The sequence below is a fragment of the Girardinichthys multiradiatus genome, chromosome 7, assembly GCF_021462225.1.
Source record: "Girardinichthys multiradiatus isolate DD_20200921_A chromosome 7, DD_fGirMul_XY1, whole genome shotgun sequence".
Lineage (NCBI taxonomy): Eukaryota > Metazoa > Chordata > Actinopteri > Cyprinodontiformes > Goodeidae > Girardinichthys > Girardinichthys multiradiatus.
The window spans coordinates 2,043,695-2,056,500 of NC_061800.1; the positions used below are offsets into that span (position 1 = coordinate 2,043,695).

A 12,806-nucleotide genomic window follows, 5' to 3' on the forward strand; every position below is an offset into this window, starting at 1 on the left:
ATCCTCAAACAGCTCCTCTCATACTCTGAGAGTTTGTTTTTTTTAAAGCTGGTCATAAAAAGCAACCTGCTGACGGCAGAAGGTATCGCGTTAAGGGAACATGTAACAATGTGAGTTCCGCAACTAAATGGAGAACAGAACACAGACTGTGCCTTATGTTCCTTAAAGTGGCTTCGTCAGCTGCAGAGAGGAATGCTGTTGACTTTGATCCAGAATTAACCGGAATCCGTCCTGTCTCAGCTGGAGACATTAGTTTTGTACAGAGCGCAGAGATCGTCTATGGTTTGGTTCCCTCTGAAGGTTGCAAGCAGCCACTCGCATTTCCTTTTGGCTCAGATACGCTTGGCTTAATTGGACGTCGTCACTCTGTGTTTAAGAGTGCCACGAGCAGTGATTGGTCGTTTTGGATGTTGCTGATGCACTGGCGGATGGTGAATGTGGCGATATACCGTTAAGAATTTGAGTAGAGTGGTGAAAGCCGTCGGTGTGTCACAGCACTGCCCAGCAGCAAGCACAGCACACTTTTCTAATAGGTCACTGACAGTGGTACGCTGGAGGTCGCAAATTGGATATCCACGTTTTCACGATGGTTTTAGACAAAAGAAAATGATCATGTTTTAATTTTTCTGTTGACATATTTGGATACAGATATAGTTTTACAAGGTGAAGGTGTACTAATAGAAAAAATACATCTTTTCAGAGGCATTGATGGAGGAACAGCGGGATCTGGGTAGCATAGACAGCAGCGATGGAAAAAGCGTTTTCCCATCGCTGGCCGTCCTGCCTCTGCAGGCCGCCCAACAGGCCCACAGGACAACCAACTTCTTCATTGAAAACATTTTACGGCCGGATTTCGGATGCAAGAAAGAGCTCGGTCTGAGTCCGAAAGAGAAGGCGCAGCGCTCCGGTCGAGAGCGCGTTAACTCGGTTCTTAGCAGGAACTTTCCCATGACAATGGACTCCAGCTGCAGTAGCGACCGCACTGCATCCTCCACCGCTTCTGCGGCCAGTCCCAGAAAGTGTGGCGACGAAGGAGCCGCGGCTCCCGCGGCCTCTGGTGAGAACAGCTTTGGGTTAAAATCCGAGGAGAGGCCTGGGGAAAATTCTGCCTCTTCGCTGGTAGTGCTGAACAGGACCGGTACCTCTACATCGGAGAGTCAACCCCTACTCTGGCCCGCTTGGGTCTACTGTACCCGGTACTCTGACAGGCCCTCTTCTGGTAAGACGATAGATTCACAGACAGATTCTAGCCGACGAGTATATTGATGTTGAAGTATAACACAAGATATTGATATTTAGTTATTTATTTTCATTAAAACAGAGTCAGAGTCCTTAGACTTGTCAATAAACTCGGCTTTTTAGACGTTCACTGCAAAGGAATTAACTTAAAAATAACTACTTTACACGCACCAATTAAAACGAGCCAAACAGTGTCCTATCCAGTAAAAACTGAATGATTTGAAATGTATTTTCATTTATTTTTTATTTACCCTTTTTGTCTGTAAAACAAAATACATCAATTATTTATTTATCAATATTTACAAAAATAAAATAACATGTTATATTTTTATACCCTAAAATTACACCTGAGTTAAAATTTGAAGTAGAACATTTTAAAGAAATGAAGAAGAAAAACAAGCGACAAAGTAACACCAAAATCGCATTATTTAGAAAAAAACAACAATGACCTTGAAAATTTCAGTCTGCTTTTGTTAGAACCAGAATCTTATAATTGTGCTGTTTGTTGTAATGTCTCAGTGTGTAAAATTATTTGGCCTAACTTCATTAAAGCTATCTATCTATCTATCTATCTATCTATCTATCTATCTATCTATCTATCTATCTATCTATCTATCTATCTATCTATCTATCTATCTATCTATCTATCTATCTATCTATCTATCTATCTATCTATCTATCTATCTATCTATCTATCATGAAACAGTGTCTGCATAATGTAATTTAAAAGGTGGAATTGTTTTTTCAGATGTCAGTTGTAGTTTTACATAGAGACTTAGAGTCATTACAATGACGTATTCAAATTAATTAAAGCCAGGACAATCAACTGGACACACAACATTTGAGTTCATTTAGTAGTACTTCAATCAATAAAATAATTTTATGTTTTACATTTCTTAATGCCTAGTTACATTAAAACAATTAAATACTATTTGTGCCTCACTGTCACCTTCTCTTAAATGTTTCCTACAGTTATTGAAGCCTGCTTTAATCATAAAATATGAAGGAGACAATTGTAAATTGGTTGTGTTTCGAGAACATAGCCATGAGCCTGTAGAATTAAAGGACACATTTGACACAGCCATGTTTTTACATCATGTTTAGTTGAAGGCTTTTATAGTTTTAAGTCAGTTCAGGTGTCGTTCCAAACGAGTTATCCCCGACAGAATCAGTATCCCCTGCGTCGGGAGCGCGCATTCAGCAGGAAGAGCGAATCCGGTCAACTCCGCCTCATTTTCAACCAACTAGACGCAGAAATAAGGATATTTTACTTTTGTTAACGAAGTAAAAGAAAAGTATTGTTATATTGTTGCTCAGTTAGTGGGTTAAAACGGAAAATTCGACATTTATTGTTGTCACTTGGTATCGTACGGGATTGTTTGAACAGATCGAGAACGTTTTCCTAACATGAGAATAATCACGTCAGATCTAGATTCAATGAGATGTTAATTCAATCAAGAAGTATATTAAGGAATACGAGAGAGGTATCTTTAAAAAAAAATATAACAATGTATAAAGTGTTTATAATAATCCATTTTCATTTTATTAGAATGGAATGTTTAAAATTATTTAGACTTCTCAATACCAAATGTTAAAAGTGTTACTGATTTAAAGCACTGCAGCCCAGCTTATTATTATTATTATTATTTTTTTTTTTTTGCAGCTTTCTGATGGTAATGGTCATGTTTTATATTGTAAACTGAGTATTCTTTGACAGATCTCCATTAAGGCTGCTAGCCAAAAAAGCAGTTATTGGTTTCTTCAACTTTGCAGTGTCATTGAAGTGCATGAATGTTTGTAGAAAAATAAAGTTATAACGTGGAGGAAGTACTTGTATGTTCTTTTGCTGCCAAGTAAGAACAGGAGTATTCTTCCTCTGCTTGGTCTTGCTGGGAGGGATACAATCCAAAGTTTCTAGAGTATAAAATCATGATGAGAAATATTTTTAGGCAGAAAATTCAAGAAATGTAAAGCTGTTCAGAGTCAGAGTGATACTTTTGGTATCCCCCTCTAACTTTACTGTATAAAGAGCTGTCAGCTCCAAAATTTAAGGAGTAGTTAGTCATCATAAGAAGTGTTTGTAAACTAAAAATCAAGAATGAGGGATATTGTTGATCTATTTTTGGAAGAGGATACAAATTCTGGCAGGCTCAGCATGATAGTCTGTTTCCCCCCAAAGTAGTGGTAATTTATTGGCTGATTTAGGGCAAGATTAGGACAGAAAGACTGAAAAATTCAAAGACCACTAATCATAATCTAGGGATAGCAATGGTAGGATACGTCCAGCCTGCATTATTCTGCTCCAAAGTCATATGTCAACCCAGCATTATAAAGAGGCAAAAAAAAAAAAAAAAAAAGAAGCTGGTCAGCAAACTGGGCTGCAGTGATTTAAATCAGTAAAACTTTTGACATTCAGTATTGAGAAGCCTAAATAATTTTAAACATTCCATTTTAATAAAATGAAAATAAAATGGATTATTTAAAACACCTTATACATTGGTATATTTTTTAATGATACCTTTCTCGTTTCCTTAATAGCTATATTTCTTGATTGAATTAAAATCTCATTGAATCTAGATCTGACAGAAAAGAATAATTTTGGCTGTAACTTTACTCAGTTTTTATTTGATCACATTTGGGATCTGTTTTATATGATCCATTCATGAGGTCTATCTATCAACAAAAAATACACGAACAAGCAGACAGCTGTGATGGACTCAGGAAGGTGGATGTTTACTTTCAGCTGACAGACAAGCGAGAATCTAATACCTCAAAGCAAATAGTGTTTTCGTGAGACATCTGGAAATGACCACAGAGCCGTTTACGTTTGAGAACGTGTTATATTCAGTGATCAGTCGAGTTTAAACAGGTGTGATTATTCTCATGTTAGGAAAACGTTCTCGATCTGTTCAAACAATCCCGTACGATACCAAGTGACAACAATAAATGTCGAATTTTCCGTTTTAACCCACTAACTGAGCAACAATATAACAATACTTTTCTTTTACTTCGTTAACAAAAGTAAAATATCCTTATTTCTGCGTCTAGTTGGTTGAAAATGAGGCGGAGTTGACCGGATTCGCTCATCCTGCTGAATGCGCGCTCCCGACGCAGGGGATACTGATTCTGTCGGGGATATTTACCTTGGCACGAAATGTGTCGTATGCAGAAGGGGTAAAAAAAAAAAAAGGGAAGTATTTTTTGCCAATGGCAATTGTTCTTCCCACGATTCTTAGTTGTTAAATATGCGCTGCATATTCATATTTCCGCTCTGCTGGCATTTGCTCTTACTGCAGGCCCAAGGACTCGGAAACTGAAAAAGTCGAAAAGCGGCAAAGAGGACAAGCGACCGCGCACGGCCTTCACAGCCGAGCAGCTCCAGAGACTGAAGATGGAGTTCCAGGTGAACCGCTATATCACGGAACAGCGGCGGCAGTCGCTGGCCCAGGAGCTCAACCTCCACGAGTCTCAGATCAAAATCTGGTTCCAGAACAAGCGGGCCAAGATAAAAAAGGCTAGTGGCTTCAAGAACGGTCTGGCGCTGCAGCTGATGGCACAGGGATTGTACAACCATTCCACCACAACCATCCAACAGGACCAAGAGGACAGCGACTGAGAGGCTGAGCAGATCCCGGGATACTACACATTGCAGATCCGTGGAAGGGTTTTAAGTGGAGGCTGCAGAGCTGAACCAAGCTGCTCCTATTTCATCATCTTCTTCGACTATTCAGAACTAACTCTGCAACAAACGAGGCAAAAAGACTGCCGACACAAACCAAAGATTTTGAATGGAAAGTCTGTCCCAAACAATTCATCATATTTTCTGTTTCAGGTTCTGGAGAACAGTCCATTTCAGCTGCAATATTCCTCTGCTACATGTTACTCAGAGGACACAAACTTGTCAACTAGTCCGCCATATAAGGATAGGAGATGATTTATGAGGAGGACCAATCCTGACATAATTAAGAATATGTACAGAAATAAATGAATGGCTATCAAATAATCACTGGGCCAAAAAGTTGCTAGAAATGTAAATTAGTGCACCATTAAATGCAACAAAATAATAAAAAGAAGGGATTCAATATCCATATAATATAGATTCAATAATTGATCAATTAAACAGATATAAATATATTTTTATTGTAATCCACTTTTTTTATTTAAACCAGTAATTTAAACCACTAATCTGAATAATATTCAGATATACATTTGTCAAAAATAAAGCCTGGTAAATAAGGACAATATTAATCATACTAATAATCTTTTTAAAGTAAACTAATTTAAGGATGAATTCTGTCCCAATTAAGAGTTCAGTTTATATAAAGATGTTTATTTTTTAAAATTATTCAAAGACTAAAGCCCTGGCCCCCTGAGAAGGTAAAGGCTCTGGATAAAATATTGCATGTAGGCTGAGAAATATGTCTTTAAGATTTTAACAGCAGATGTGTACATTTTTAGTGACATAAATATTCAACTCCTAACCTTAACAGGATTTGGTAAGACAGTTTTCTTCTAAGCCAATGATTATAGTGTAAATATAGGTTGTATTAGAATATTCATGAGGTGTAATATTGAATTTTTGTATATATAAATCTAGTGGTTTAAATAAAAGTAGTGGACTAAAATAGAAATGTATATATTAAAATATGATTAACTGATCAATTATTGAATAAATCACTTCTTTTTATTATTTGGTTGAATTTAATGGTGCACAAATTTATATTTCTAGCTACGTTTTGTCCCAGTAATTATTTTATAGAGTCATTTATTTATTTCTGTTTATATTCTTAAATATGGTGATTGTTCCACCATAAATAGGCAGCAAATGCAGGCTCAAATTCTTTCAGTTATAAGCAACTGCAGATATCCAGATATAACATTGCCTTCAACAATCAGCGATACTGTGTGTTGCTGTTGTTAAGTTTGTCCATGTTTACTGCAGTTACCTGGATAAAGATGCAGCATCATTTTAAAAACGTTTTGTGATTTACATTGATATATAACAAATACAACTGTAAGTAGCCAAAAAAAAACGTGTTTTAAGTCTAATCACAGCAATGGACTGCTGAAAGAATAACCAATTTATTATTTGGAAATAATGTAATTAGAGGGCTGAGAAGTATAACCAGGATACCGTGACGTAGCATTTATGAGCTGAGGGCCATGTCAGCATTATTTAGAGCAACCAAGAGTCGTGGTAAAGAATTTTGACTTATGTTCAACAGTATGAATAAAATAAGAATACTAAACAAAGCATTCAAATTCATTATTTGTAGAATATTTCGTATTTATACTCTTTGTAATTTAATATTTTTGATATTTTATTATGCGTGTAAACGTTTGTGTTATAGGATATGGTTATTTATAAAAAAATATTTTCCAGCACACAAGAGTGTAAGTTCGGATCAGTAGGACTGCTTCGGATATAAAAAATTATTTTGAAAGAGATCATATGAAAAAGTGGGAAAACTCTGTGGCCTGTGTGTGAACAGCGAGCGTTTGCTGCGTTGGAAAAAAGAGAGACAGCTGTCCACGAGAGATGGGCTTACAATATGTGTAATTAGACTAAACCTTTCCAAATAAACTCTTAAATCCCATTAAATATTCACACTGTGACCCAGTTTTTTCTTAGTGGATGAGTCTGGATAGTGATTAAATTGCTGGTGTCTGTTTAGGTGGCTGCGTGGGTTCTCGGATCATCGGTTCTGCTGAGTGGGACTGTGGTATCCTTGGTGAGAAGGTGAATTCACATCGCGGAACGCACCTCTATCAGCGATGTTGAAAGCGTTGCAGAGCATGAAATTGTCTCCGTCTCTCTACATTCAGCCATTTCATCATCAGCCATCCAAATTCACGCCTGGAACACAAATATGCTGCAAGGGAGCCAAGGAAGCAGTTGGGTTCCCTTGCAGCTCGTTCCCTGGCTCTCCTGTCAGGGTGAAAACAAACAAAAAACAAACCACCAATGCAAACATTCAATAAACGGTTTGTGGAACTGAAGTTTGTATTTCACAACTTTTCATCAACAAACTGATTACTTTGGTACTTCTGTATTATCTAAATTATTCGTGTTATTACGTCGTTTTCGTCACGTGTTAAATAGCTGCCAAATACCATTGATCTATAATTAATTAATTCATTTTGAAATATATTATTTCTAATTCTTTCATTTTAAATCCTATTTCGAATATTAATCCTAATTCGAATATTAATTAAATAAGGACTTGTTTAGTTCAAGCAAACTGTTAACAGAGAGCAACTATTCCGAAATAAACTTTTTTTCTCCATTAGGCTACTTGCACGTCGTTTCTTGGCTAAACCAAAGAAAAATGTTTCAGATTTTGCACAGGAGACTATAATGCAGAAATACAAAATAGGAAATATCATCCCTAATTAAACACTTATATAAACATACCTACAAGGTGTGGAGCATGTTTGTGCATGAACTATTACAGATGGTCATTTATGAAAATCTGTGTTGATGCAGTTATAAAGCAGATGAGTCCCCCCCCCCCCCCCCCCGCCTATTTTTGCATAACAGAATATACAGGTCCTTCTCAAAATATTAGCATATTGTGATAAAGTTCATTATTTTCCATAATGTCATGATGAAAATTTAACATTCATATATTTTAGATTCATTGCACACTAACTGAAATATTTCAGGTCTTTTATTGTCTTAATACGGATGATTTTGGCATACAGCTCATGAAAACCCAAAATTCCTATCTCACAAAATTAGCATATCATTAAAAGGGTCTCTAAACGAGCTACGAACCTAATCATCTGAATCAACGAGTTAACTCTAAACACCTGCAAAAGATTCCTGAGGCCTTTAAAACTCCCAGCCTGGTTCATCACTCAAAACCCCAATCATGGGTAAGACTGCCGACCTGACTGCTGTCCAGAAGGCCACTATTGACACCTTCAAGCAAGAGGGTAAGACACAGAAAGACATTTCTGAACAAATAGGCTGTTCCCAGAGTGCTGTATCAAGGCACCTCAGTGGGAAGTCTGTGGGAAGGAAAAGGTGTGGCAGAAAACGCTGCACAACGAGAAGAGGTGACCGGACCCTGAGGAAGATTGTGGAGAAGGGCTGATTCCAGACCTTGGGGGACCTGCGGAAGCAGTGGACTGAGTCTGGAGTAGAAACATCCAGAGCCACCGTGCACAGGCATGTGCAGGAAATGGGCTACAGGTGCCGTATTCCCCAGGTCAAGCCACTTTTTTACCAGAAACAGCGGCAGAAGTGCCTGACCTGGACTACAGAGAAGCAGCACTGGACTGTTGCTCAGTGGTCCAAAGTACTTTTTTCGGATGAAAGCAAATTCTGCATGTCATTCGGAAATCAAGGTGCCATAGTCTGGAGGAAGACTGGGGAGAAGGAAATGCCAAAATGCCAGAAGTCCAGTGTCAAGTACCCACAGTCAGTGATGGTCTGGGGTGCCGTGTCAGCTACTGGTGTTGGTCCACTGTGTTTTATCAAGGGCAGGGTCAATGCAGCTAGCTATCAGGAGATTTTGGAGCACTTCATGCTTCCATCTGCTGAAAAGCTTTATGGAGATGAAGATTTCATTTTTCAGCACGACCTGGCACCTGCTCACAGTGCCAAAACCACTGGTAAATGGTTTACTGACCATGGTATCAATGTGCTCAATTGGCCTGCCAACTCTCCTGACCTGAACCCCATAGAGAATCTGTGGGATATTGTGAAGAGAACGTTGAGAGACTCAAGACCCAACACTCTGGATGAGCTAAAGGCCGCTATCGAAGCATCCTGGGCCTCCATAAGACCTCAGCAGTGCCACAGGCTGATTGCCTCCATGCCACGCCGCATTGAAGCAGTCATTTCTGCAAAAGGATTCCCAACCAAGTATTGAGTGCATAACTGTACATGATTATTTGAAGGTTGACGTTTTTTGTATTAAAAACACTTTTCTTTTATTGGTCGGATGAAATATGCTAATTTTGTGAGATAGGAATTTTGGGTTTTCATGAGCTGTATGCCAAAATCATCCGTATTAAGACAATAAAAGACCTGAAATATTTCAGTTAGTGTGCAATGAATCTAAAATATATGAATGTTAAATTTTCATCATTACATTATGGAAAATAATGAACTTTATCACAATATGCTAATATTTTGAGAAGGACCTGTACATATATACAATATACAAATATACACATATATAAATAAAAAGGTGCATTTGCAACATCTGTATGGTGTTGTTTGGTACTCTATTGAATGTTCAACAGAGAAACAGCCTGGGGGAAGAAACTGTCTCTGTGGCGGCTAGTTTTAGTGAACAGTGCTCTGTAGCAGCGGCCTGAAGGTAAAATTCTGAACAGTTTATGTGCAGGGTGTGTGGGGTCTGCAGAGATTTTTGCAGCTCTTTTCCTGACCCTAGACCTGTATAAGTCCTGGATGGAGGGAAGATCAGCCCTGATTATTTTCTCTGCAGTCCTGATTATTCGTTGCAGTCTGCATCTGTCCTATTTTGTGGATGAGCCAAACCACACTGAGATGGATGAAGACAGGAAAGACTGAATGATGGCAGTGTAGAAGATGACCAGCAGCTCCTGTGGAAGGTTGAACTTCTTGAGTTGCCTCAGGAAGTACAGTCTCTGCTGGGCCTTCTTTCAAATAGTGTTTATGTGTGAAGACCATCTCAGGTCCTCAGAGATGGTGGTTCCTAAGAACCTGAAGTGGTCCACAGCTGACATGGTGTTGTTGAGGATCGTGAGGGGGGTGTACGGGGGTGGTGTTCTCCGAACGTCCGCCACCATGTCCACAGTCTTGAGTGGGTTGAGTTCCAGGTAGTTCTGACAACACCAGTGTATCAGCCGATCCACCTGCTGTCTGTATGCAGGCTCATCACCGTCCTGGATCAGACCAATGACAGTGGTGTCGTCTGCAAACTTCAGGAGTTTCACGGACGAGTCCGCTGAGGTGCCGTCATTTGAGTAAGTTTAGTGATTCCTCCTCCAAAGTGTCATCATAGTCCTGGTCCTCGTCCAGAAGCTGGTAATCCTGGGGCAACATCGTATCAACAATTCCTCCAACCATCCTTAATATCATTGCTCTGATACAGGGAATAACACACAGAGTAAAAAGGCAGAACAACAATAACACAGCGATGACAGGGGTCATGATTTTCAAAAGCAGTTGCCACCACGGTCCAGAAGTAAGCCACGAAGAAAGGCTTCCTCGGCCGGGATGGACAACCTGCTGCATACCCCTTTTAATTTCATTTAATTGGCATATAGCAACACTTACTGTGTGTCCATCTTCGCCGTTGGTTTTATCGGGGATGTAGGTGCAGCAGGTCTTGTTCAGGAGAGCGCAAACTCCCCCAGCCGAAGCTGTCAGCAGGTCCAACACCATCCTGTTCTGCAACACCACGGTTTGAAGAGCTGTGACTTCTGTTGCTGGTCCTGTAAGAGCTTTTGTGGTTGCATTAACAAAGAGTCCCAGTCGATAATCTATAGTTTCTAATCTAAGCATGTTCTTTCCTAAATTTAGCAAAATCTTATTTCCTGTTGATCTATGCTTGAATTCCTCATGTGGCTTCACACGGATGAGTTCCCTCTTTAGGGAAGGTTGAACTGAAATTACATAAGTGTGATCAGTGACATAAACAGGTGCACAAACACCACTCCAACTTAGAGGCAACTGCAAATAAATGGCAGTTCCACACATCCAGTGAAATCCATCTATTGCATAAGTGCCCTTTAGATCATGGACCTTTCCCCCTGGTTCAGCTTGGTGGGAAGGATACTAGTAAGTCGTGTTACAGATGTGCATTGGAATAGTCCGCACTGGGATGGAACCGGTGACCACGACACAATTAGAAAAATAGGAACCTGCAAGAAGCTCCACATAGTTGGACACAGGAGTTGTAACATTAAACTGTTTAAACTTTGTAACAGTACAGTTGTAAAATGTTACATTACCCATTACCATGCGGAAACTGGTACTGGCACCAGATACGCTGTTTCTGATAAAACACTCATCTCTTGGCACTGGTACTGGTCTAGCTGTCAACCTGGGCTGGTTGGAAGAGATAGGAAGTTCAGTACATACATAACAACCAGAAATGTTTCTGGACTTGGTTACAATTTTTCATGTTGGTACCAGCTGTTAGTCTCAAATAAGTAATTTATATCTTGTATAAACATTCCATGAAAATCTTCATTTATCCACCTCTTTAATTTCTGGAGATTATGCAATTGTGGAAATGTCTGGCATATTATTAACACAATCAGGGAACACATGATAAACAAACTAAATGTTTCAACAACATCTTCCCTTTAGATTTACCTGTCAGTCTCTCTCTCACCCCTAAAGGCTAGGAAAGATCGTTGGTTTCTTCACTGACATTGAAACGAAGCCTCCACTAGATGGCGACAACCCCTTTATAGTCAGACTTCATCATTTCCAGCCTGAGTGGAAAGATTGACAGGCTCACCTGTTTACAGTGTGTGTTTATAAATAGCCCCCTCTTGGATTTTCACAGCGGTAGGAGTTGTTAATAACACTTGGAATGGACCCTCCCACTTTGGATCAGACCACGCTTTCTTCTTAGAGGTCTTAATCAGCACCAATCACCTTCTTTCACATCACCAGGAACCTGTAGGGCTTCAGAAATATCATTGGGCAGATTATTAGCATTTTGTATGTCTCTAAACTGTAATGCCTTCATCATGTAATCTACTAACGTTGCCTCTTGTTGTGGACCTTTTAGGTCTTTTTGGAGATCAGGAATATAATAAGGTCTGCCATGTATTATTTCAAAAGGTGTTTATTCACCCTGAGCTGATGGAGTTATCCTCATATTAAGTTTTACTATATCTAAACATTCAACCCAGTTTTTTTTTGTTTCTTCCATTGTCTTCCTAAGCTTCCTTTTAACTGTCCCATTTGTTCTTTCTACCAACCCTGCACTTTGGGGATGATAGCTACAGTTTGTTTTCAGGTCAATCTTAAAACATTTACCAAGTTCTTACGTGACTTTGTTAACAAAATGTGTTCCATTATCACCATAAATCCTTCTTGGAATTCCAAATGTACATAGTCCTTTTTGCCACTGTTATAGCATCTGGTCCTTTGCAAGGAAAGATTTCCTTGGGGGTACATATCAAACAAGATGCACAAAAAATTTGTTTTAGTAAGTATTAATTGTTAAATCCATATGTAGTAAATTATTGTTCACTACCCCCCTGTTGAGACATAGCTCTGCACATGGCTCATTTGCAATTCAGTGGAACATTGATTTAAGTAATATAGGCTTTCCTTCAGGGCATCTAGTAATCCCTTCACGTTTACATTCAACTAATTTAGCTGGTAACAGCACAGCATCTAATAATTTCAGTAATAACTCTGCATTTTCCCATTGTGCTACCAATTATACCTTTATTTTTATTTATTTCCATACATAATATGTGCTGTCCAAGATGTTAATAAACCCGGAATGGTGTCACGATAGACAAGGTTAAATAATATTTAATTGGATCTTTCCTGCAAATGTTTCTCTTTGGCGATGATAGCGTTGCTCTCTTTTTAATCA

General features: G+C 38.9%; 1 protein-coding gene across 2 annotated transcripts; it reads left to right on the forward strand.

Moving 5' to 3' along the window:
* The first annotated feature begins 243 nt into the window (after window positions 1–243).
* Window positions 244–5,077, forward strand: LOC124871549 (homeobox protein engrailed-1-B-like). Of its 2 annotated transcripts, none has more exons than XM_047370937.1 (2): window positions 244–1,219; window positions 4,536–5,077. In XM_047370937.1, exons 1-2 carry the CDS (start codon window positions 709–711, stop codon window positions 4,853–4,855), a joined length of 831 nt encoding a protein of 276 aa, XP_047226893.1. In that variant the 5' UTR covers window positions 244–708; the 3' UTR covers window positions 4,856–5,077. The 2 variants fall into 2 exon arrangements, with proteins under 2 accessions (XP_047226893.1, XP_047226892.1); XM_047370936.1 differs by having other exon boundaries at window positions 246–1,219; window positions 4,533–5,077.
* Window positions 5,078–12,806: the final 7,729 nt, after the last annotated feature.

Bases quoted from the DNA above. Each gene is read 5' to 3' on its own strand.
- LOC124871549 (XM_047370936.1), top strand. From the start codon at position 709: ATGGAGGAACAGCGGGATCTGGGTAGCATAGACAGCAGCGATGGAAAA. The intron at 1,220-4,532 runs GTAAGACGATAG...TTGCTCTTACTG, and splicing joins CTCTGACAGGCCCTCTTCTG to CAGGCCCAAGGACTCGGAAA.